The following is a 26,601-nucleotide window of genomic DNA, read 5'->3' as shown; positions in this document are numbered from 1 at the left end:
ATATTTTTTCAAAGCCTGTTTTATGTACTGTGTTAGGAACTGAGACTATTCAAAGCTTAAATCAAAAAGACTTGGTAACTGCTTCATGGAGTTCACAGTCTAGCTAAGACGTAAGACACATAAAAGTAGCTATCATAATAATAATGTGGGAGGCAGTCTTTGCACAATGGTTAGTGGAGGAGGAAGGAAGAAGAGAACGAGTATTTATTGAACACCATTTGATGTTAACAATAACCCCGGCTATGTTCCGTCATTCAGTTGAGTCCAACTCTTCATGACCCCATTTGGGGTTTCCTTGGCAGAGATATTGGAGCGGTTTGCCATTTCCTTCTCCAGTTCGTTTTACACATGAGGAAACTGCGGCAAATAAGGTTAGGTGATTTGCCGAGGGTCACACAGCAAGAAGTGTCTCAGGCCAGATTTGTACCCAGGTCTTCCTGATTTCAGATCTAACGCTCTATTCATTACACTCTCTAGCTACCTCAGAGTTAGGAATACCTGAGTCCAAGTCCCATCTCTAGCCCACGCTGGTGTGCAATCTGCTGTGCACATTGTCCCAGGCAATGCTCTCATTCAATTCGGTCAACAAGGCTTTGTTATGTGCCAGTCACTGCTGTAAGTGCTGGGGAAACAATACTGAAGGGATACAATGTCTGCTGTTGAGCAGCTTAGCGTTGTTGTTGTTTGTTCTTTGTTCTCCAAGAAAACCATGACATCAGAGAGGCAATGCCGTAATGAGCAAGTGAATGAGACTGAAGTGAGGGAAGACAGAGATAGAGAGAAAGAGACAGACACAGAAATGGGGAGAGAGAGAGACAGAGACAGAGAGAGACACAGAGAGAGAGAGAGACAGAGACAGAGACAGAGGCAGAGAGAGAGAGAGAGAGACAAAGAGACAGAGAGACAGAGACAGAGAGAAAGAGAGAGAGAGACAGAGACACACAGAGACAGAGACAGAGAGAAAGAGATAGAGAGAGAGAGAAGAGGGAGACAGAGACAGGAGACAGAAACAGAGACAGAGAATGATGGACAGAGTCAGAGATAGAAAGAGACAGAGAGAGAAAAAGCGAGAGAGACAGAGAAACACATAAACATACACAGAGAGAGAGAGAGACAGAGACAGAGACAGAGGCAGAGACAGAGAGAGAGAGACAAAGAGACAGAGAGACAGAGACAGAGAGAAAGAGAGAGAGAGAGAGACAGAGACACACAGAAAGAGAGAGACAGAGAGAGACAGAGACAGAGAGAAAGAGAGAGAGACAGAGACAGAGACAGAGAAAGAGAGACAGAGACAGAGAAAAAGAGAGACAGACAGAGACACACAGAGACAGAGACAGAGAGAAAGAGATAGAGAGAGAGAGAGAGAGAGACAGAGACAGGAGACAGAAACAGAGACAGAGAATGATGGACAGAGTCAGAGATAGAAAGAGACAGAGAGAGAAAAAGCGAGAGAGACAGAGAAACACATAAACATGCACAGAGAGAGACAGAGAGAAACAGAAAGTCTATTAATGATATAGTGGGAAGAACTGGATTTGCAACCAGGGAGACTTGAGTTTAAATTCTGACTCAGAAACTTAAAAGCTGTATGTTGCTAGGCAAATCTCTTGACCTCTCTGAGTCTTGGTTCTCTCACATGTAAAATGAGGGAGTCTGACTGTATGGCCTCCAAGGTTCCTCCCAGTTCTACCTCTAGGATGCTATGAATCCCTGCTTTGGCATTTAAGGACTGTGTGTTCTCTGACCCCTCTCTGAACCTCAGTTTTATTTCTGTGAAAAGGGGCCAATAACACACATTCCCTATTTCAAATGTTGTGAGGGCTGTTGTGAGGGATGCATTCTGTGCACCTGGACATTGCATAGAAATGGGCATTATGGTTACGAGGGAGCCATGGGCCGTACAAATAACTAGAATACAAGATGGTACGGGATGTACGAGATAGCTGGCTGGCCAGGGAGATTCTCTTTGGCCCCAAGGGCAGAGCCGGGAGCAGGGGGAGGGAAGGAGAGGCTGCACGGGGGCAGCTTTAAGCTTGTTTCAGTCCAGAATTCCTAACCACTGGGCTCTCCGGTAGCTCTCCTTACTGTGTCAGGACACAAAGAAAAGCGCATGTTGAACCCTGTTCTCAAGAGACTCCCAGTCTGAGGGCAAGAGAACGTGCAAATAACCAGAGACTTGTCGGATGTACAGAGCCAGCAGAGGAACACATTAGTACAAGGGGGTTAGGAAAGTCCTGTGGTAGAGGAGACCTGACAGAAGCTGGGGAAGTTTGAGGCAGGGAGGAGGTGGGGGGTATTGTCAGGCAGCGGGGACAGCTAGGGAAACTTCCTGGAGTTGAGAAAGGGAGAGTCCTCTTTGAGGAACAGCCAATGGCCATTGCCATTGGATGCAAGAGGCCACAGGTGGCTGGAGAGCAGGGGGTGAGGGAAGCAAGCATTGAATGGCTACTTGTTTGTGGGGACGGTTGGAGAGAAGATCAAGTAGGGATTAGGTTCAAGATCACAGAGATCCCTTCCAGTCCTGATTTTGTCTCTCCCTTCGTGTGTCTGAGGGTCCCCCAAAAGGATCAGCAAAGTTGCCTGGCTACGTGAAGGCAAGGGATCAAGGGGCACCTGTCCGTTCTGGAAATCATAGCCCAGAGAGGAGAACTAAATCCCTCCCTTCCCCCTTCAGCAGGTATATGCTCTAGAAGTACAGGGAGTCCACACTGAGGTATTATTGTCTAGCCTTCAAATTATAGGGATCCTGCCTGACGATCCCTTCTGCTTCTTCTTTTTTATTTTTTCAAGTCGCTTTGGGATCCCTCTCAGCCGTCCTGGTGAATCAAGGAGTCAGCTCATCTTTAGGGGTGAGAGACATCAGGAACGAGCCCAGTGGGTGCCGATCAGTTCCAGAGAGACTTGCCATCTGTTCAGGGAGAATTAGCGGCAGGTGGGAGGGCTGCTCGTCTACATTCAGCGTCCACCTTCACGCAACTCTCACCCGTGGCTCCAAGAAGCCATAGGGCGCTATAGCCACACTCTAGGAAGCCATCTGGGTCTATGGGCTAAATCAGCTCCAGGGAAACCAACGGGTCTCACACTTGTTGATGAATTAGGAGAATGTCTACCCAAGCACAGGAAGACTTTCCTGGCAGAATGGGTGGTGCTTGAAGACACCAAGGTGATTCACTGTGTCTGGGTCATCCCATCTTGACTTTTGTCCTGCATGGGACTGTGATGACTCTGGAAGAGTGAGGTTAATGACTTCAGGCAGCACTGGCTCCTTCAAGTCTAATTCACTGGAAAGTCAAGACACCACTAGGATGTCATTGATTTTCTTTGAAAATGAAGGATGAACAAAACAGCATACTATGTGCTCTTTGAGCATCCCACACCCTATGTACCATTCCGAGGCTTACTATAATGCCTGTCACACAGTAGGAGCTTAATAAATGCTGTTTGGCTGACTGACAAATTATGTCCCCGAGGGACAGAGATATCTGGGAATACCCCCCTCCCCAACCTAGGGAGAGGAGACCCAGGGCTCAACCCTATGAGTGCTGTTGCTGCTCTGTTCTTCTGGCTCAGCTGGCTTCTAACCCGCACTCACTCTCAGAATATTTTTTCAACTGAGTCAGGAAAAATGCCATTCCAACCACGACGCTTCCTAGTTGTGTAACTCCATATAACACTCCACTTCTCATAGGCTCATAGAGCTAGAAAAGGGATCTTAGAAGTCAACAAATACATTTTACAGTTGAAAAAACTGAGGTTGAAATAAGTGACTTTCTCAGGATCCCACAGTGCCTGAGGGAGGATTTGAATTCCAGGTTCTGATGCTCTCTCCACTGTTCTCTTTACTCACTTTACACTTAACCAAGCCTTAGTTTCTTTCTTGGCAAAATGAAGATAAATAAATGTATCCTGAGAATAGTACATAGCTGTTCACATTTTGGTTCCCCCATTCTATTGTGAATTCCTTGAGAACAGGGGCTGTATTTCACCTTTCTTTGTGTTCCCAGAGCTTAGCACAGAGCCTGATACAGTCAGTGCTAACAGATGAGCAATGATTGACTGTCTAACTGAATAGAGTTGTTCCAGGATGTCTGTAAATCTTAGAGCACTGTTGAAGAGAAAGTCATTGTAATTACCAAAATCAGCCAGACCCTTTACCACCAATGGGTTCCTTTAAGCATCCCAAAATCCTTGTTTAGAAACTCCAGGTTTGCAGAAAAATCTCTAGTTTACAACCCAAAGAATTTTTCATTTTCTCTTTTTACCTTCCAGTGACATCAGTTTCCACATGAATGCATTCAGTGACAACCAAGATCCTTTCCAACTCTAGGTCTATGCTCTTATAGGTTATATATATTCTATTCTCTCTAGGAGACACATTAAAGTGTGTAGAATGGTTGGATTAAAATTTGCTTAAAATCAACATTGAGGGATGTGGCTCTTTTCAACAATGAGATGACTGAGTCCAGTTCCAATAATCTTGTGATAGAGAGAGCCATCTGCACCCAGAAAAAGGATTGTGGGAACTGATTGTGGATCACAACATAGCATTCTCACTCTTTTTGTAGTTGTTTGCTTATATTTTATTTTCTTTCTCATTTTTTCCCTTTTTGATCTGATTTTTCTTATGCAACAAGATAATTGTAGAAATATGTATGCATATATTAGATTTAACATATTTTATCATGTTTAACATAAATTGGATTGTTTGCCATCTAAGGGAGAGGGTTGGGGGAAAGGAGGGAAAAATTGGAACACAGGTTTTTCAGGGTCAGTGTTGAAAAATTATTCTTGCGTATGTTTTGAAAATTAAAAAAAAACTTCAATAAAAAAGACTAAAAAATAAAATAAAATTTGCTTAAAGAAGAGGAGAATATTTAAGGTCTATGAAATGTCAAACAGAAGAGCTTTAATTTTATTTTATTGTCAATTGTCTTAATTTTTATCCTGCCACTGGAATTTGAAGACTTGAAGACTTTACATAGCCCTGCCTCACTTAAATCCAATTCACAAGTGAGTTGTGTTATCATTGGTCCTTTTTGAGAATAAAGGAAGAACAACAGAAGTTTCAATTTATCCCAGAGGTACTAGGGAGCCACCAGTGGTTATTGAGTCACAGAATGATGTGATTAGATCTATACTTTAGGAGAGTCCTTTGATGACTATGTAGAGAATGAACTGGAGTAAGAAGAGGCTTGAAGAAGGAAGACCAGGTAGGAAAATATTGAAATAAGACTTGAATAGGATATTTCCTTGAAGTAGCTATTCGGGAGAAAGAAGACATATATAAGAGATGTTGAGAAGATAGAAATAATAGTATCTGGCAAATGATTGGATGTACGATGAGTGAGAGGGAGGAGATAAGGAATATACCAAAAGAACAAAAATTGGATGATTTGAAAGGATGGGGATGTCTTTGTTGTTTGTCCTTGACGCTAATAGGAAAGTTAAAGGAAAGTGTAGGAGAGGAGTGGGATTTGGAAGTAAAAATATGAGTTTTCTTTTGGACAACTTGAGTTTAGGATACCTTATAGAGCATTCAGTTAGAAAGATCTCCTACACACTTAGTGATTTAAGACTAGAGCTGATCTCTACACAAATCTTTTATCCAAGAGAGCTGATGAGATCACCAAGAAAGAAAGTGCAGAGGGAGAAGAGAAAATGACCCAGGGTAAAATCTTGTGGACACCCAAGGTTAGGGAGAGTGATATGGATGATGAACCAGCAAAAGAATTTTGAGGAGCCATCAGACAGGTAGGAAGAAATCCAGGAAAAAACATATCATGGAAACCCAGAGGGAAGAGAGATACAGTGGTTTAGTTCCTCATTGTCCTTCTATACTATTGAAGTAACCTCCCAATTCATCCCCTTTTTGTACTTTCTTCTCTCTCCAATTCATCCTTCATGTAACTTCCATAACAATGATAACAATAATAATATAAATTAGCATTTTTATTCTTTACAGACTTCATTTCACTTTCCTTTACATGTTCCATTACAGTCAAACTAGTCTATTATATGTTATGTTCCTCAAATTCCCCACGCCTCTTCCTATTTCCATATCCCTGCATGCACTGTCCTTCTTATATGACTGGGATACATATTCTATTACCTACAACACTTAGAACCTTTAACTTTCCTTCCAGCAGTGAGTTCTCATTCCTAATTTGGGTGATGAATCCCCTATGCATTCACTTCAGTCTCTTCAGATGACTCTCCTTTTTCCTTCCCATCTAAACCATTTCTCTTCTTGTCACCATAATTTGTTATTGAGAACCTACCATTTATCCTGGGAGGTCTTCTCCTCTAGAATTGTAGTTCACAAGTTCTTATTTTCTTTAAGCTCTTTGGGATTTTGCTTTATCAAATCTAGATGCATGCCAGATAATTCCCATCTTCCCTCTCTTTCTTTCTTTATGATGTGGTCACGCCCCCAAGGTTCCTATCATTTCTTCTCTGGCAACCAGTTCCTATGGATAAGAATCCAATCTAGAATAGAGCTTCCCCTTGTTGGTTCTTCTACCTTTTGAAAGCCCAAGTTATCATTAAGACAGGTCAAGAAATTATTTCCTCTTTAGCTTTGAGCAAATAGTAAATCCTATCTAGATATTAAAAGTCTCCTATCATAGTTCTCTGCCAGGCTTATAATCTAATTCTCAAACTCTTCATCTACTTTCTCCCTTTGTCCAGGTGGATTGTAGTTTACTCATATGACAAGACTGCTTCTGCATTTGTCTCCATCTTTGGAGAAACTAACTAGATAGTATCAGTCATCTATTGTTTCACAAATGTAGGTGGATATAACTAATTAACATTTCTCAATTCCAGGAAAAGAAGGAACTTTAAACCTACATGGTTCCTCCTGACTCATCCAATGCTCACTCTTCCCCCATCTCAACTTAGAAACCCCTAATCTTTCCTCCAATTGGAAATCAGATTTCCTAGTTTTGTTTCCTGATTTGTATACTGTTCATCGTTCTCTTTTAATTAATTGGTTTTGATTCTTAAAAATCTCTCATTCTGTATTCAGAGTCTTTGGACGTACTAGAGAGTTCATTGATCCACTTATCAAGGCTGCTTTGCTAATAAATCACATAGCTCAGAATGTATTTCCTCAGTTACTACAAATCATCCTTCACTGAGCTCTGAAGTCCCTTTCAAGTCTATGATTCTATGATTTTGTGATTCCATGATTGTCTTCAAGTATTTGAAGGGCCACCTCATAGAAATAAAATTTAATTTGCTCCACATGGCCCCAGAGAGAAAAACAAGAAGCAATGGGTGGAAGCTATATAAGGAAGAGCTTTTGTTCTGATCTACAGGGAAAATTTCCAGATAATGAGAGCTGCCCCCAGATGGGGCAGGTTCCTTGTTCAAGTAGAGGATGGACAGCTTCTTGCTAGGGATGTTCCATATTTTATGTAAAGCCTTTCTAGACCCCCTCCTCTCAGTGGTTAGTGTCAGTCTCCTCCAAATTACCCTCTATAATTTTTTATATTGATACTTATTGCCTTCCCCTTTAGCTAGATTGTAAACAACCTAAGGGCAGGAGTTCTTTCATTCTTGTTTTCGTAATCCCCGCAATGATGCCTTGTGTCACTAAGCCCTTAATAAATGCTTGTGGATGGATTGATGGCTGTTGCTGGGAGGATTTCTGTTCAGTGCGTCTTGACTCGAGCATTCCCTAAGATTTTGTCATCTCTGGAATCCAAAGCAGCCGAGAAGCTCTCCATCATCTCACTCATTTTCTGTCTTTTTCAGGTCTGTGCCAGAGGGCACGGAGACATTCGAAGTCTATGGCACTCCAGGCGTGGACATCTACGTCTCCCCGAACATGAAGGCTTCCAGGGAACGGGCCGACACCAGGAGGTGGCACTTCAACAGGGGGCTTGAGATCATCGTGGTCATGAACTCTCCGAGCAACGACGTGAACGACAGTCACGTAAGTGGGTCTCTTGTGCCAAAGAATTCAGGGGAAATACGCGAATGATTCCCTCTGAGGTAACTCAGTTACTGGGTGAGCTACTTCCTCTCTCTGGGTTCTTTTCTTTTTCTCATTGGTAAAATGAAGGAGCCGGAGTCCATTAATTCCAATGTCCTCCCCTCTCTGGCAGCTCCTGGGTCTCCCGTTCCATGATCTTATCCCAATTCTTTGGGTTTCCTTCCCCTCAAGAACCACTTTTTAACCTCCTAGATGTTCAGTAGGGATTTGGGGCTCAAAGAAGAGGCCCTTGGTTGAATGCTCCAAGGACCGTAGTCTGGGGTCTCTGAGAATCCACTTTCCTTCTCACTTCTGAATCCCAGTGTTAAATCATCAGTTGATTTTGATAACTGTGGCAGTGACCTGATCCTGCCCTTGGATTGCGGATGAATGGGGCAGCCATGGATAATTCCATGTTTGGGGTCAGTTTCATTGCTGGGATTCAGTAAATGGGAACAGTAATTATAGATTTATGAGCGTGTCTAGGTATAAAGGGTCTGTTTCCTCATTATGTAGGGGAAGTTTCGATTTTACTTAAGTGGGTCAAAGCTAGAACTCTGAAGACCTGAGAAATAAATCCTCAAATGGGGACTATCTGTCGAAAATGGTTGTGACATTACAATTTGAACACTAGGCATGAGTGTTGCTGCTTTACAAAGTTTTGTTCTTTCTCTTTGTTGTTATTATTTACAAAACTAGAGAAACACAGAATCTCAGAACTGAGCATTAGAACATGGTGTGTCAGAGCTGGGAGGGCCCTTAGAACCCAGGAGGTCAGAGCTGGGAGGGCCCTTAGAACCCAGGAGGTCAGAGCTAGGAAGGCCCTTAGAGCCCAGGAGGTCAGGGCTGGGAGGGCCCTTAGAACCCAGAAGGTCAGAGCTAGGAAGGCTCTTAGGACACAGGATGTCAGAGCTGGGAGGGCCCTTAGAACCCAGGAGGTCAGAGCTGGGAGGGCCCTTAGAACCCAGGAGGACAGAGCTGGAAGGGCCCTTAGAACCCAGGAGGTCAGAGCTGGGAGGGCCCTTAGAACCCAGGATGTCAGGGCTGGGAGGGCCCTTAGAACCCAGAAGGTCAGAGCTAGGAAGGTCCTTAGAACACAGGATGTCAGAGCTGGGAGGGCCCTTAGAACCCAGGATGTCAGAGCTGGGAGGGCCCTTAGAACCCAGGATGTCAGGGCTGGGAGGGCCCTTAGAACCCAGGATGTCAGGGCTGGAAGGGCCCTTAGAACCCAGGAGGTCAGAGCTGGGAGGGCCCTTAGAACCCAGGAGGACAGAGCTGGTAGGGCCCTTAGAACCCAGGAGGTCAGAGCTGGGAGGGCCCTTAGAACCCAGGATGTCAGGGCTGGGAGGGCCCTTAGAACCCAGAAGGTCAGAGCTAGGAAGGCCCTTAGAACCCAGGATGTCAGAACTAAGAAGGAGTTTAGAACACAGGCTGTTAGACATGGGGGGATCCTTAGAACATAGAATTTTAGGACTGGTAGGGCACATAGAGACCATTTCCCCCTTTTGTTTAATTATTCCAGTTGTGTCTGACTCTTCGTGATGACATTTAGACTTTTCTTGGTATGTGGTTTCTTTCATTCTATAAATAAGTAAACAAAAGCTCAAAATGGGACAGTGTTTTCTTCAGCTCCTACAGATAGTGTCAGAGTTGAACTAAAACTTGAGACCATGTAAACCATTGTAAATCATGCCTTATATGACTTAAAGCCAGGGCTAATGCTGCCCCAGAGCTAGCTGTGTGAATGCCTTGGGAGGATCAGTGCTGAGGGAAGAGGGAGAGAAGAGAGAGAAGGAATTATCCAGGATGGTACCTCGTGCCTCCTCTACTGTGGATGAACCCACCATCCTGTCCTCCCTCTTTTGTTCCATGAATATTTCCATTTTCCAGATGAGCCAGTTGAGATTCAGAGAATTGCTGAAGGCTTTTGCATTCCCACTGGGTAATAAATCTCCTCTCGGGTCTACTTTGTGAACTCCCCATCAGAGTTGGTCCCCCTGGAGCAGAATGAGGATGGGGTCTCACTGGGAGCACGGTGCCCCCCAGGGGCTGGAGCGCTTGCCCTGTTGAGCCAAAGTTTAATGCCTTGATTGCGGACTCCCGGGGGGTCAGTGTCTGGAGGTGGTGGCTATGACTCAGGGACATGTCTCTCCACAGGTTCAGATCTCCTACCACTCCCGAGAGGAGCCCCTCGCCCTAGCCTATGCTGTCCTGTACCTCACTTGTGTAGGTAAGTGATGAGGGCACGGCGTGGTGGTCCTGGTCATCTCTGAGAGTCAGCAGAAACGGGGCAGCCCCAGGGTTTTGGGAACATCTCAGTCCCCCAGGATAAGGGCCCCTCTTCTATCTCTGACACTTAAGATCATATTTCAGCCCTCAGTGATATGACTCCAGAGAGGGGGTCTGCCTCGCAGGGGACCATCCAGGTCTGCCCGTTCTGAGCTCTGCTTGTCCATATCCTCCTGGCAAAGTATCGGGACACCCAGTCAGAACGCTCCCTATAGTCCAAAGACTGCCGGACGTACTAGAAGATCTGAGTTCAAATCTCAGCTCCCATTATTTCCTGGCTACCTGATCATGAATGGATCTATTCACTGCTTCCTGCTCTAGCTTTCTCATCTGTAAAATGGGAATTTCAGAAGCCAGTATCATGCAGTGTAGATCTCCTTCTGACCCAAACTAGCTGTGGGCAAATCCCTTACCCTCTTAGTGACCATGGCAGCGACCCAGGACTGCAAGGTGCTGCACTGGTACATTGATAAGAGGAAATTTCTTATTGGGGAATCCCTCTGCCAAAGAAATCACAGGTTCAGTCCAAAAAGACATTACTCTGAATGCTTAATGCAGTGGTCCTCAAACTTTTGTTCTCAATATCTTTATCCTATTAAAAATGAATGAGGATCTGTCTAAAGAGTTTTTGTTTATGTGGTTTATAGTTATAGATATGGATCACATTAAAAATAAAAACTAATTATGAATTTGTAGATTCTCTGAAAGGATTTCAGAGTCATTTAGAGGCGCTCTAGTTCTGTGAGCATCTAAACTGTTGTGATTAGTTTGTTCAAACTTACTTCTTTTTTTAAATAATAGTTTTTTATTTTCAAAATCTATGCAAAGATAGCTTTCAACATTCACCCCTGCAAAATCTTGCACTCCAAAATTTTCTCCCTTCCTTCCCTACCTCCTCCCCTAGATAGCAAGCAACCCGATATAGGTTAAATATGTGCAATTCTTCTATATGAAGAGATGGCTCTCTTCATCACAAGTTTATTAGAAGTAACCTGAATCATCTCATTGTTGAAAAGAGCCATGTCCACCAGAGTTGATCATCTCTTTATCTTCTTGTTGCTGTATACAATGATGTCTTCTACCTACTTCTCCTTTAGAGCAACTGGGGGCGCCATGTTGCCATAGTGCCACAGTGCTTAGAGTATAGACCCAGAGTCAGCAAGACTTGATTTCATGAGTTCAAATCCAACCTCAGACACTTACTAATCATGTGACTCTGAAATACTTATTTAAGCCTGTTTGCCTCAGTTTCCTTATTCGTAAAATGAGCTAGAGAATGAAATGGCAAACTATTTTAGTATCTTTCTCCAGAAAACCCCCAAATAAGGTCACAAAGAGTTGGACAAGACTGAAATTACTGAACAAAATGCATTCTATAGTTGGATCATGAAATCATTCATTCATTCATCCACTGATCAATGATTGAGCAGGGGATAGTGGGGACAAGGTAAGACTTGTGCCCTATGGATCTGGGTTTGAATCCTGCCTCTAACACTTGCTTAACCATGAAACTCTGAGCAAGTCTCCAGTGTGACCAGAGCTTTCCTGCAGGACATAGGGGCCAGTAGAAAGAACATTGGCTTTGGAGTCATGGCTCCTAGCTTTGAATGACAGCTCTGTGTGATCCTAAGAAAGTCAGATGAGAACACTGAACTCTATGATCTCTGAGGTCTCTTCCAGCTTTGATTCTCTTAGAAGAATTCTAAGAAAACAGTCTTCTTGGGAACCTGCCATCTATGGTTTGCTTCAGGGGCCAATGACAAGCTTAGGGCAGACCCACAGAGTTCTGGGGTCCTGTTCTGACTCACCCCCTTTTTTTTGCAATGGCCAGACATCTCTTTGGACACCGACATGAATTGCGATGGCAAAGTGGAGAGGAACTACGTGGATAAGGTAATCATCACTTCTTGGGCAGGCACGTCAGGGAACACAATGAGGGAATCCACTTTAAAGCTGTCTCCGGCCCGATCAAGCCTAGAAAAGGATGTTTCTGGTTTCCCTCTACCATAGGCATAATAGCTAAATCTAGGCAGCCAAAGGAAAGCCAAGGGAACAGGAACTTTCCTTCCTCAAAGGGCAATCCATGTACAATATATATTGAGGGTATACTTATTCTGTGCCCAGACTAGTGCTAAGAGCTATCAGTCAATCAACAAACATCTTTAAAGAACCTACTATGTGCTGGGCTATTGTTGAGGATATGAAGAAAGGCAAAACCAAAGTCCTGTCTTCAGGGAGTTTACGGTCTTATATGGGAGATAAATTGTAAATAACTATATACATACATATTGAGTATAAATGGACGGCAGACTCAAAGGGAAGTCATTACCTGGTCCTGCCTTCAAGGATCATATAGTCTCATTAAAGAGTCAATAACTGAAGAGTCAATGAAATAGAGAATAATAAACTGCCCATAGAATGGCAATGTTCCCCTCAGTAGATTTCTGCCTTTATTCTCCCTCTCCTGCATCCATCTACACTCCATCCTTCATACTGCCACCTGAAAAATACTTCTTATGCACAGATTTCCTTCTGCTTCAAAAGCTTGAGTATGTCTCTGTTGCTTCTCGAGTCCTTTGTCCTTTGTCCGGCATTCAAAGGCCTCTATCTGCCACCTCTTTTCCTCTCCAGTCTTGGTACTGTCCTTCACATAGTCCATGCTCCAGTCCAGGGGTCCTCAAATTTTTTAACTAGGGGGCCAGTTCACTGTCCCTCAGACTGTTGGAGGGCCGGACTATAGTCCGGGTGAGGGGGATAAACGTCCTCAGCTGCTGCATCTGGCCCGTGGCTGTAGTTTGAAGACTCCTGCTGAAAACTGAATCACTCTCTCTCTCTCCTGAAAAAGACATGTGTTCACTCTTTAGCTAATGAGCTCCTTCCCACTTGTTTCAGACTCACTCACTGCCTCTTCTAGGAAGTCTTTCCTGATTGTCTTCCAGGTCAATAATGCCTTTTCTGCTTGGATCTGCCACAAAATTTGTCTCTGAATCGCTCTAACACACCTGGGTTTTGGATATTCTATGTATCTGTCTTATTTTTCTACCAGACAGGAAGCTCATAAGGACCATGTTTTACCTAGACATTGTTAACCAGCACAGTGATCTGCATACAGAAGGTGTTTAGTTATATTAATTTGACCTATGGATCTTTATAATCTATAAGAATCAGGGGTGAAATGCAGGGAGAAGTCATGTAGGAAATGAGACATGTCACCTCTTGAAGGAAAAGAGGGTGGGATCTATGGAGATAAATAAGGAAAGGGAATTCTAGGCAGGAGGAAACAGCATAAGTCAAGACAAAAAGAGAGTGAACATAACAGCCACAGGGGGTGATGAAAAGGGTCTGGTTGGAATGAAAATTGAAGCTAGGTTTGATGTGAACAGAATGTGGAGGGTCTTGAAAGCTGGATGAAGAAATCTAATTCTGATCCCATAGATGCTTGGGGCCCAAGAAAGATTCTGGAGCAGAGAAGTGACATAATGAGAGTATTTTTTTTTGGAGGAAGATTACCCTGGTGGTCTTTGGGGATGATTTGGAAGGATGATGGGATGAAATCTTGGATGAAGGGGTTATTGTATCCCCAGGAAAAAAGGCCTAGGGTTTGGAGAATGCTGGAGGCATGTCAGGGGGCTTCTCCCATTGATGAACTATGATTTATAATTGTCAGAGGCAATGGGTATGGGGACCTGGTGGACATGGAGCGGTCCTCTTGGTGAACTGTGACCGGGATGATCTTACCTGTGACAACAGAGATAACTGTGACAAATGCGTGCGTTGCCTTGAAGGTACAACCAATGGTTCCTGACCAGTAGAGTGGGCTGACCTTGGCCCTGGGTTGGGGGAGGGCTCTTGGCGGGATTCCTCAGGACACAGGGTTCCATTTTACCCATGGCTATCAACTCCTTAACCCTGAAGTCTGATACCAAAAGGGAAGGAATTCCATGAAGCCTCAGAACATCATACGTAGGACGGAGGTTGGCTGGCCATGGTATTAGATCTAGTATTAGATCATATCCTACCAGTTCATCTGGATTCTAATTCTGACTGCTATTAACTTCTCTTGTGATCTTGAGCAAATCATTTAGTTTCTCCAGGTCTCAGTTTCTTCATTTGTCAAATTAGATTATGTGACTGCCGAGATTCCTCCAGCTCTGAATCCTATAATCCTATGGTTTAGGATCATAAGACCATAAATTTATAACTGGAAAAAAACATAGTCCTTCTAGCCTAATTGCTTCATTTCTTGCGTAAGGAAACTGAGACCTAAAGAGATGAGGTGATTTGAGATCACACAAAGAGTTATTGTCAGAGCTAAGACTCGTCTGAATTCCCAGCTCTAGGCTCTTTCCTGAGTCCAATTACTTTTGCTTGTAGCCCAAGACCCAAAAGAGTTGGAACAAAGCATGACTGGAAAGGTGGGGGGAGGCCATTAGAATATGGCAGCTGGTTTGGTAGGAGTGTCTATGGGCCTGAGCCACCCTTTGCCTCTGGATCCTCAGACCTGCAGGACATGTCGCTCATGATTCTGAGGACCCAGGGCCCCACTGCCCTCTTTGATGACCACAAGCTGGTTCTTCATGCCTCCAGTTTTGATGCTGAGAGGGCTCGAGTCTTCCATGCCTGTGGTGAGTCACTTTCCGTACTGCCTCCAGCAGAACCTCCATCAACGTGAGAGATGGCCACTCCGCTGTGTTCCCTACAGTGGGGATGGGCTGCATGGAACTAAGCACATTGTCTCCTCCAACCTCTTGTAATCAAGAGAATAGCTGGCAAGGGGAAAGGTGCTCCAGAATCTTAGACTCTGAGCTAAATGCTTGCATCAGCTCCTTCTCCAGCTAGAAGACTTTCAGCGATGAGGAACTCTCTCCCTGCAGAGGTGGCCCATTCAAATTTCAGATAGCTGTCATTGTTTGTCTTGATTTCAAGCCAAAAATCATCTCTTTTCAACCCCCTCCAATGTTTCCTGTTCGTTTTGCCCTCTGGGCAAAAAGACTTTTTGTCCAGTGACAGACAGGACTTGGGTACTTGAAATAGAGGATTCCATCTTTCCTGTCCCTCAACACTAGGCTGAAATCTCTGCATAGGGAGAGTTTTTCTTTAGGCAAAGCCAAGAGAGGCAACATGACAGAGTACAGGGCAATGTATTTGGAATTACAGGACTAGGGTTCGAATTGTGCCTCTGTGACTCCTTGGAAAACTTTGACCAAATGGCTTCAGTTCCCTGAACCTAATTTTCCTCATATGCAAAATCGAGGGATTGGACTAGATGGCAGTTCTGTAGTTCCTGCTCTCAAGGAGCTTACATTCTAATGAGATGAACCCAAGGTGATTTGAGAAGGGAGAGAGAGCATAAGCACACTGTGGATATCAAGGAAGGCTTTATAGAAGAGAAGAGCCATTAGCTGAGCTGTCAGGGTCATGAGGGGTGATAGCATGAAGGGGTAGAAAGAATCCTAGCATTAGAGTCATGGGCTTGATGCCCAGCTGAGGCTGGCCAAGTCACTTTCATGTTCTTTATCTCTAAACAAAGAAGCTAGAAAGAAGACAGCCTTGGAAGTCCCTTGGATGTGGCAGGTGACAGGGAAGAGTCAGGGAAAACTCTGAGGTTACAAACCCGTGGGTCTGGAAGAATGGCAGGGCCATGGATGGGGTTTCTTGGGTCCCAGATCTTGGCTCCTCCTTAGCAACACAGTGAGTACCGATGGGAATGCAAGAAATGATGATGTCTAGGTCAAGTCTAGCTAGAATCTGAGGATTCTTTGTGGGTCCCTTCCCTATGGAAGACACCAGGGAAGGGATAACGAGAAGCCCCTTCTGCCTTCTAGAGGAAGAACTTCATGGCCCTCCCCAGACTGAGTGTCTTTTTAAGTAACAGGTGATTCTTCCTCCTTCTCCTCTCCTGAGTCCCCTGTGTCCCATCCTTCCCCCTCAGGTCCCGAAGACGTCTGTGAATCCTACAGGTACGCTCTGGGGCCCAACAAGGTGTCCTACGTGGTTCCTCGCTCCAATGGGGAAGAAGAAAGGCTCTATGTAGAAGGGCTTTCCTTCCCTGACGCTGGATTCTCCGGGCTCATCACCTTCCATGTCACCTTGCTGGATGACTCCAATCAGGTATGAAGGGGGTGGGTCTATGCCCTTGGGCCTCCACACTAGGCCCGGGGATAGGGAAGGGAAGTTCTGTGCTCCCAAAGTTTCGGGAAAGGAGCTAGTAGTTGGGTCACCTCTTCAGAGAAGACTTCCCTAACTCCGGGAGGCTGGCCTCTGACATTCTGACCACTAGGGCCCTTCTCCTATTGGTGCCTCAAGTACAGGTCAGGCCATCTTCTCCAGGGATGCTAATTTCAATATCCAGAGTCATTTGTGTCCATCTTGTCCACGCCTCTCAAAACAGATGGATGTTAATCTTGTTTCCCCCTTTATCTCTCTTGTCACCCCCTCCTACTAAGCCTCCATCTTTCCAAACTCAACCATTATCTGGCCACCTCCATATGTCCACTGTCAGGGAGGAAGAGCCATGGATTCATGGGACAGCGTGATAGGGACCTAGGTCAATGATCCTCAGGACACCATCTTCTCTGGCACTTGCCTGTAGGCACCTTATTAAAGTAAGGGGGCCCTGCTTTAAGAGAGGGAGACAGAGAGACAGAGACAAAGAAAGAGAGCTTGAACCTCTGGATTGAACTTAGGACCCCACCCCACCCTGACCAGTGTAATAGAGTAATTGGAGTATAAATTTAGGGGTTGAAGAGAGCCAAATGAGATCTTTTAGTAGTATAGTAGTGCACTTCTGAGGAGTTTGCTTATCTGGGAAATTTTCTGTATATATGTACATATGAGTGTGTGTGTGTGTGTCCCTGGGGAAAGTCTGATGCTCTGGGCTGTGTTTTGAGCTTCTGAGTTCTCCGACTTGGGGGTCCCACAAAAGCCAGACAGAGATGACCTGAGGGAGTGACCCTGGACAATGTTCTCTGAACTCTTCCTCTTGCCTTGAGCCTATTGCCATTCAGGGGTTACCAGCCCACACTTCTTAGCTCTGGATTCCTCTGGAGTTCTTAGGATGATTTTTTTTTAAGGATGATTGACCCATGTGGTTTCTCCAATCCTTCCCCGCAGGATTTTCCAGAGTCCCCAATCTTCACAGACACTGTGATTTTTCGTGTGGCCCCCTGGATCATGACCCCGAGCACCCTGCCCCCCGTGGAGGTCTATGTGTGCAAGTGAGTTTGATGTCAGGAGATGGAGATAAGCAACATGGGGCTCCTTTTCCATTGGGGGGGATCCTGTTGCATCGCTCTCGGTCCCCTGGACATTGCTTGAGACACCAAACCTTCTGACCTAACCACAGAGTAAGGAACAACACCCACTTCGTGGAAGCAGTCGCAGAGTTGGCGAGGAAAGCGGACTGCAAGCTGACCATCTGTCCCCAGGCCGAGAATCGCAATGACCGTTGGATACAGGTGAGGAGCTCTCTGCACTGTCAAGAGGAACAGGGGGAATGTGAACAATAGAGAAAGGATAGAGGGGCTGGGGAGAAGAAGAGATGGGGGAGGGAGAGGGAGGAGAGGGAAAGAAGGGAAAATGAGAGGAACAGGGAGAATGGAAGAAGGAAGGGGGAAGAAGAGGGAGAAAGAGATTTTAAAAAGGGGGGGAAGAGAGAGGGAGAGGGAAAGAAAGGGAAGGAGAGGAAGGAGGGAAGAGACAGACACAGAGAGAGAAACAGAAAGAGACAAATAGAGATAGAAACAAAGAGACTGAGATGGAAAGAGGAACACACAGAGAGATGAGATAAAGAATCAGAGAGAGGGAGAGAGAGAGAGAGAGAGAGAGAGAGAGAGAGAGAGAGAGAGAGAGAGAGACATTCACACACAAAGAGAGACAGGAAGAGAGAGACAGAAACAGAGAGATAGTGAGAGCGTCTGAAAGAACCAATGGATGGGACATTCTAAGAACCTTTATAAACCATATCCATTACCCTTAAGGAAGGGAATCCTGAGTTCCAATCCAGGCTCAGACACTTACTAGCTGGGTAACCCTGGATAAATCAACTCACGCTGTCTGCCTCAGTTTCCTCATTTGTAAAATGAGCTAGAAAAAGAAATGACAAACCGCTCCAGTATCTCTGCCAAAAAAAAAAAAAAAAAAAAAAACAGGCCCAGGAAGAGTTGGACATGACTGAAAACTCAGTAACAAGAAACTGTTTCTTCACAGGATGAGATGGAATTGGGGTACATCCAGGCTCCACACAAGACTTTCCCTGTAGTCTTTGACTCCCCTCGGAATGGAGAACTTCAGGACTTTCCCTATAAAAGGATCCTGGTGGGTGGTACCTTGTTAATCTTCATGCTTATCCCTAGCTCTGGTTATAGGGCAACAGTAGCTTTCATGTGGATTTTCCCACTAGGCCCATCTGGACATAGGAGACAGGGGAGGGAAGGTGTGGAGAATCCACTCAAGTTTCATCCCTAATAGGGACTTCTGGCTTATCAGCATCTATTCTTGTGAATTTATTCAAGTGACTCTACTCTTGTTTAGTGCTCCAGTGAGGGAACCCTAAACAAGTAATAAGAAAGCATAGAAAGAAACCTAGAAAGATCAGAGCTGGGAGGGCCCTTAGAACCCGGGAGGTCAGAGCTCAGATGATCCTTAGAACCCAAGAGGTCAGATCTTGGAGGCCCTTAGAACCCAGGAGGTCAGAGCTGGGAGGGCCCTTAGAACCCAGGAGGTCAGAATTGGGAGAACACCTAGAAATTACCTAGCCCAAGTCCCTAATTAAACCTGTATGAAAACTGTGGTCCTTCTAAATGTGGAGCCTCCTTGCTATTGCTGTAAAATGCAGGGCTTCACAAAGAGTTGTGGGAAGAGAATAGGATGTCCGACTTTTCCTTTCTTCCTGTCTTGTGCTCCTGGGTATCATGTGATGCTTCCTTTTTGGGCCTCAGTTTCCCAATCTGCAGAGTGAGCAAGATCTTCTCCAGTTCCTTCAAGGAATCCCCGTGAGCCAGGGGGACCCCAGAGATGCTCTGGGACTTCACAAGCACATTGGGAAATAGGCATCCCTTGCCAGCGACAGCTGTTGCCGGGGCTCCTCACTAACTGTTCTCTCCCCTTCTGCCCAGGGCCCAGACTTTGGCTATGTGACCAGGGAACCACGGAACAAGTCTGTCAGTGGCCTAGATTCCTTTGGAAATTTGGAAGTCAGCCCTCCCGTGGTGGCCAATGGGAAGGAGTACCCCTTGGGAAGAATCCTTATCGGGGGCAACCTGCCTGGGTAAGAGGGAAAGAGAGGGATGGCGTCTCCTGGCCTAAGTCTCGGAGGTACAGGGAAGCATTTGTGTAGCTCCTACTATGCTAAAGGCTCTACAAATATTATCTCAGTTGATCCTCCCAACAACTCTGTAATTCTCAAAGTGTGGTCCAGAGAATCCTGGGCATCTTTGATACAAAATTTGTTTTTATTTCTAATATGACAAATATCTAAAATATAACCCACATAAAGAAAAACCCTTTGGACCGATTCTCAATTTTTAATAGTACAAAAGAGGACAAAAGTTTGAGAACCACTGGACTTAAAATTCTCTCCAGCTTTATTTCTATGCTCCATGATCTTAGTGTGTAGAATATTAAGTCTGGAGGGATCCCTCCCATTTTCAGCAGGGACAATCAGTCGCAGAAAGAGGAAGTAATTTGTTTAAGTTCTTACAGGATTGCTGGGAAGTTCTAAACCAGCAAACTTTCCACGTCACTGCTCTGCTCTCCTGGTTGATTATGCTCAGCATCTTTGGCCTCTGGACCCTTCTTTTTATTTTTAACAGTTGATTGATGCACTTATAGGCCACCAGAACTTCCCCCCACCACCATCACTTCAATCCCTGGAGCTTCATCATTTCCAGATGAGTCAATGCAAATTTCTCATCAACACCAATTTTTTTTTTTTTCTAAATCAATTCTGTGCAGATTTCTAAAGGTGCTGGGCTTTCTGTGATTATAAGTGGAAGCTCCTGAAGTAGGGCTCTTAAACTCGGACACTGATTGGATTTTATTGGCTAGAGTCCTTCTACTGCCTGATTGGCTGCAGTGTTGTTAGAGAATAGAATAGAAGAGAGAGAGAAACAGAGACAGACTGAGAGAGGAAAAGAGAAGGAAGAAGGGAGGGAAGGGGAGGGGGGAGGGAGAAACATACAAGGAGACAGAAAAAGACAGAGACAGAGAGAGAGGGAGAGAGAAAGAGACAGAGATAGAGAGACAGAGATAGAGACAGACAGAGAGAGGAAGAGAGAAGGAAGGAATGAGAGAGGGGGAGGGGGGCAGAGAGAAAGAGACAGAAAAAGACAGAGACAGAGATAGAGACAGAAACAGAGGCAGAGACAGACAAAGAGAGGAAGAGAGAAGGAAGGAGTGAGGGAAGGGGAGGGGGGCAGGGAGAAACAGAGACAAAGAGACAGAAAAAGACAGAAACAGAGAGGAAGAGATAGAGAAAGAGAAACAGAGAGACAGAGAGAGACACACACAGAGACGAGACCGACAGATGGAGAGACAGAGAGGAGACAACTACAAACAGAGTGAGAGAGACAGAGGCAGAGAAAAAGAAACAGACAGGAGACAGACAGATGGAGAGAGGAGACAATTAGAAACAGAGACAGACAGACACAGAGAGACAGAAGACAGAAAGGAAAAAAGAGAGTAAAAAACAGAAGAAAAGAAAGAGAAAAAGAATGATCGAGAGCATTTTAAAGAGTTTACCTTCTAATGGAAGAAACAATAGTCAGTCAATAAACATTTATTAAGTGCCTACTGTATGCCAGGCACAATGCTAAGCACAGGAGATAAAAAGAAAGACAAAAGACAGTTTCCAGGTGATGGGGAGACAACACGCTACCAGCTCTGTCTAAATCAGCCATTAATAGGATAAATGGGAGACCATCAGCAGAGAGAAGACACTAGAATTAAGAGGAATTGATTCAGGGCAGCCGACTTCCTCATTCCCAGGTGATCCATTTCTGGTCCCTGGAGGGTCCTACTCTAGAATACCTGGTCAGTCGAGGACGTTGCCTTTCAGGGCCTGAATGACGGCCTCTTGCTGTATTTCAGGGCTAAGGGAGGACCCCTGCCCCTACAGAATCTGTCTCACCTCGGCGGTTTCCCCTCCCACCCAGTTTACGTCTGCACGTTAACCCATAAATAATTCTAATCAGGAACAAGGCTTTGGATTGCCTGGTCCCCAGGTAAAGCTCAGGACAACAGTAATGGAAACTCATATTCCTCTAGCCATTTAGACAGTCCGGGGGGTTTGTCTAGTAGGCTGCTAAGGGCCCTGGGGTAGAGCACTGGGCTTAGAGTATGGAAGTGCTGTGTTCAAATCCATCCTAGCTGTGTGACCCTGTACATATCACTTAGCCTCAGTTTCTGCCTTTGTGAAATGGGTATAATAATAGCACTCTTCTCCCACGTTGTTGTGAAGATCAAGTAAGAAAATAATTATAAAACACTTAGCACAGTGACTGGGATCTCCTAGGTACTATGTAAATGTTAGTTATATGTACCTTCCATCTATAGGAGAGGGTGGGGGGAAGAGGGAATAATTTGGAACCGAAGGTTTTGCAAGGATCAGTGTTGAAAAATTACCGATGCATATGTTTGGTAAATAAAAAGCTTTAATAGAATTAAATAAATAAATGCCAGTTATTAGTAGAATGTTAGATTCTTTGCAGGCAGGAAATTGCCTTGGTATCTACAGTTTCTGGCACATAAAGGGAACTGAAATATCTTGCTAAATTCAGTTATCCCACATTTTATAGATGTGGCAACTGAGCGTCAGAGAGAAGTGATTTCCCAAAGTCGCATAGCTAGTAAAGGGATTCGGCCCCAGATCTGATACCCAGTGCTCTTTACCATTGCACTAGCTTAACGACTCATGGAATCAAATCTCCAGGGAGAGGGAAAGATAACGACTGAAATTTATTACTGAGATACAAATGTCTGGCTGCAGAATCTCTCCCGAGAGCAGAGAGGACAAAAAGAAGAATGGAACTCAGCTCCACACAGGCGGAGGGGCCCAATACAGATTGTAAATGCAGAGGCAGAATTAGGTTTCTCTTTGTAACCTCCAGCATCTAGTAGAGCTCCTTGTACAGAGTAGGTGCTTAACAACTGTTCATGGAACCAAATGCTTCGAATTCAGCTGGACTAACCAATGGTCCGTAGTCTGGGCTCTGTCACTTTTTTATCATGGGACTGGTTTGGATCTGAATCCTTGCTCTCAGAGCTTAAATGAGCCCCACAGAGTGAGGTTCTCAAGTTCAGAGCGGCCTGACTTCTCCCCACTTTCCCCCATCCCTCTCTTAAGGTCCTTTTGAGGTCTGTGAGATTTTTGGTATATTAAATACAAGTAGCAACCTGTACCACAACCTGTACCAACTTCCACAAAAGTCTGTTCTTTTCCAAAATCTCACTATGTCCAATTAATCCTAGCGGGTGCTGGAGAGCTGGGCCATTGGGATGCAAATGTTAACATTTATATATTATATTATATTATAATATAATAATATATTATTGTATATTATATATATTAACACATATTATAAATGTTAATATAAGCTTATATATAATATTTATATTTATAACATAAACTTATATATAATCTAAGCTGGAAAAGTTTCAAGACTTGTGTCTATTGTGTGAGAACCTGCCTTGCTGAGGGCAGAGATCCTGAGCCCCAGGAGGTGGCAAGGGGTAGGCAGGAAGAAAGCCCCAAATAGGGCTGGAATAACTTTTGGAGATCATCTCCGTGAGAGGTGGAGAGCTTGTAGAGTAGCCCGGAGTACCCACCCTGATGAAATCATGGGTCCTTGGAATTTTGAACTAATGACCTAGAATTAAAGCCTAATTAAAGTCACTAAATGAAATTTACTCTGGTCCCTGTCCAGGGGCCATTTGATCTACCATGATCTCTTTTGAGTCACCCATCTTGTCTGAGTAAATACTTAGGGTAGATTTGTGGTGTGTGTGTGTGTGTGTGTGTGTGTGTGTGTGTGTGTGTGTGTGTATCATTTCTTTTAGTCACAGACCTCCTTGGTATATATTCTCATTAATAGGATTACTGAGTCAAGGGGTGTGAGTAGTTTAATGACTTTTCTCACCTAATTCCAAATTGTTTCCAAGAATGACTGCACCCTGGAAATGGCAAAACATTAAGGGATCTCTGCCTGGAAAATCCCAAATGGAGTCAAGGAGAATCAGACATGACTGAATATAATTGAACAACAACAGAACACTGCATATAATGTTTTACCTTTGATACTTAAGTTTGATTTGATATTTTTTCCTTTAATTTTTAATTCATTTTTATGAGAGATGACTCTTAGGGGGGTACTGAAATATATATATATATATATATGATGTAAAATTAAGAAATCAATAAAATGTCATTCTTAAAAATCTAAAAAAAGAGAATGACCGCACCCATTCATAGTTCCCCCAATAATGTCTGTTTGTATGTATGTCTTCCCATAGCTTGTCCAGCATCAACAATTTCATCATCTTTGCCAATTTGATGAATGTAAGGTGAAACTTCAGAGTGATTTTCATCCCATTTTTTCTTCTTATCACTATGAATACCTATTTTTCAAAGGGTCACTGATAATGTACATTTCTCCTGAAAACTTTGACCCTTCATCTATTGGCCATTTGATGTTTAGTCTCTAACATTTGGAACAATTATTTCGGTCACTTCTGGGTAATGTTTTGTCCACTCTTGTCACTCAGGTCTAGTGGAAGGAGAGTCACTCAGGTGGTCCGGGACTTCCTGTATGCCCAGAAAGTTCAGCCTCCCGTGGAACTCTTTGTGGACTGGCTGGCGGTGGGTCACGTGGATGAGTTCTTAAGCTTTGTCCCTGTCCCAGATGACAAGGTAAGGTCCCTCTTCTTGAGTCCTTGAGGATCCAGTGGTTCAGTTTTATCCCTTCTCTCATCTTTCTGCAACTTTCCAAAAGTGATGGATTTTATGATCACCACTGTTGTATATTATTATGGATGCATAACACAGTTAAGAAGCCCCATCACACACTGGAATTGAGGTTGGATTTGGGGTGCTACTTCCAAGCTGTATAATCTCGGATAAAGCCCCTTCCCTCCCTGAACTCCAGTTTGCTTCTCTGTTAAAAGAGAGGGTTGGACCAAATGGTCCATAAGACCCCACCCCCAGTGCTCTGATCTTGGATTCCTAATCTTGTCTCTCCTACAGGTATATTGAAAAGCAAAGTCACTTGACTTTTCTAGACCTCGATTTCCCCATCTATAAAAACAAGATTGGATAAGAATTCAAAAATCATTTGTTAAGTGCTTTCTCTATGTCAGGCACTGTGCTGAAGAGAGAGGGGGAAAAATCCCTTGCTCTCCCAAAGCATCCTCAATTACATTCTATTCCCCAGACTAGTTGGTAGGGGTTTGAACCCTAGTTCTAAACCTGTGATCCTATAATTACATAGGGTTGAGATGGGTAACTGCTTGGTACCAGATACTCACCTCTGCTAGCATCCATCCCCTTAGATGCTCAGGTTGACAAACGGCCGGGGCCAGTCCTGCCCTTGGAGCCGCAGAAGTCAGCAGGAAGCCTGGCCACGGAAGGTCTCCTCCTCCAGAGCAGAATCAGAATTTCGATTCTGGGAATATGGACTGAATCAGGGTCCGGAGATGAGGGACTCTGCCTTTCTCCATACAGGGTTTCCGCCTGCTTCTGGCCAGCCCCGGAGCCTGTTTCAAACTTTTCCAGGAGAAACAGAAATGGGGCCACGGGCAAGCCCTCCTGTTTGAAGGTGTTGTAGGTGAGTGGCTCTTCCTTCTCCCCGACCTGAACCCGTTCCTTTCCCTTGCTTTGTCCTCATCCCCCAGTTCTTACACTATTGAATCACAGAAAGCCAGAGCTGTGGGGAGGGGCCTCAGAGGCCCACTAAGCTCCCCGAGGAAGGACCACACTGGGGCCTTCCTTTGTTGATCCCCAGAGGGGCAGCCTGTTTTACTCAAGAGCAGCTTCTTATTAGAAAGTTTCTCCTCACTGAGGTTTCCTGTCTCACTCCTGGCTCACAGGGGTAGTCAGAAGTCACAATGAACTCTGGACATCGAGGAGGGGACAGAGAAGACACAGGCCCTACCTTCTAGGTGGTATCACTAGTTTAGAGAGAAGGTAGTGTTTGAGCTGCCTCTGACACTTAGCTAGGTGACCCTGGACAAACCACTTTTATCTAAATCTCCAGGCATTTCTTTTCCTCATCTGTAAAATAGGAGGTTGGACTTTTATATTCTCTACACCCCAGATTCGTAAACTGTGGGCTGTGACTACATATGGGATCTTGTAACAGAACGAGGAAATGGAAAATTAGGCATTTTTTTAAATCAGTAAATGTTTGATTTGTATACCTATTTTATATACCTACTTACCCAGGGTCACAAAAAAGGTATTGTGAAGCCCTACTCTAAATTTCCTAGGATCATTTATTACTATGTCTTAGTATCCCTCTCTGTAAAATGGTGATGAAAAAATAAGATAAAAGGACAAAAAGAAGAAATAGGGTGAAGAAAAAAGTTTTCAAAATCTTTAAATATGCCCTAAATTACTGTTGTGAGTAGTTAGGATTTAAAGAATGCTAATAAATATAATAACTCCCCTGTCTGTGCATTTGGCTGTTTTATATAACACTTTCCTCACAAGAGCCCTGTCACTCATTCTCATTTACAAAGGAGAAATTGAAACTCAAATTTAATTTTATAGATGGGTAAATTGCAAATTAAATATTATTATTCTCATTTAATAGATGGGGAAATTGAGACTCAAATATTTTAATTTTATAGATGAATAAATTACAATTTAAATATTATTGTTCTCATTTAACAGATGGAGAAATTGAGGCTCAAATATTATTTTAATTTTATAGATGGGTAAATTGCAATTTAAAGGTTATTATTCTCATTTAACAGATGGGGAAATTGAGGCTCGAATATTATTTTAATTTTATAGATGGGTAAATTGCAATTTAGAGATTATTATTCTCATTTAACAGATGGGGAAATTGAGGCTCAAAAATTAGTTTTATTTTACAGATGAGGAAATTGAGATCCAAATATTATTATTTTATTTTACAGATGGGAAAATTGAGGCTAAAATATATTATTTTTTATTTTATGGATAGGGAAACAGAATCAAATAATATTCTCATTTTACAGATGAGGAAATTGAGGCTTAAAGAATATTTTTATTTTACAGAGAGGGAAACAGGGTCAAATGTAAAAGTATTTTCATTTTACAAATAGGGAAATTGAGGTTCAAATAAAGTGAGGTGACT

General features: G+C 43.9%; 1 protein-coding gene and 1 long non-coding RNA gene across 2 annotated transcripts in view; one reads left to right on the top strand and one right to left on the bottom strand.

Annotated features, from left to right (window-relative positions):
* Positions 1 to 26,601, bottom strand: part of LOC127555806 (uncharacterized) — a 583,775-nt gene that overhangs the window by 59,194 nt on the left and 497,980 nt on the right. The window lies entirely within an intron of this gene.
* Positions 1 to 26,601, top strand: part of LOC127555804 (protein-arginine deiminase type-3) — a 44,858-nt gene that overhangs the window by 8,411 nt on the left and 9,846 nt on the right. The window contains exons 2-13 of the mRNA XM_051988418.1: positions 7,759 to 7,939; positions 10,136 to 10,208; positions 12,099 to 12,160; positions 13,935 to 14,052; positions 14,767 to 14,892; positions 16,200 to 16,378; positions 17,381 to 17,484; positions 17,613 to 17,724; positions 18,476 to 18,583; positions 19,384 to 19,535; positions 24,029 to 24,173; positions 24,984 to 25,090. Coding sequence (XP_051844378.1) covers positions 7,759 to 7,939; positions 10,136 to 10,208; positions 12,099 to 12,160; positions 13,935 to 14,052; positions 14,767 to 14,892; positions 16,200 to 16,378; positions 17,381 to 17,484; positions 17,613 to 17,724; positions 18,476 to 18,583; positions 19,384 to 19,535; positions 24,029 to 24,173; positions 24,984 to 25,090 — 1,467 coding nt within the window. The remainder of the gene's footprint in view (positions 1 to 7,758; positions 7,940 to 10,135; positions 10,209 to 12,098; positions 12,161 to 13,934; positions 14,053 to 14,766; positions 14,893 to 16,199; positions 16,379 to 17,380; positions 17,485 to 17,612; positions 17,725 to 18,475; positions 18,584 to 19,383; positions 19,536 to 24,028; positions 24,174 to 24,983; positions 25,091 to 26,601) is intronic.

The sequence above is a fragment of the Antechinus flavipes genome, chromosome 3, assembly GCF_016432865.1.
Source record: "Antechinus flavipes isolate AdamAnt ecotype Samford, QLD, Australia chromosome 3, AdamAnt_v2, whole genome shotgun sequence".
Taxonomy (NCBI): Eukaryota; Metazoa; Chordata; class Mammalia; order Dasyuromorphia; family Dasyuridae; genus Antechinus; species Antechinus flavipes.
Note: the sequence above shows the minus strand (reverse complement) of the source record. Positions and strands in the feature narration are given on the sequence as shown.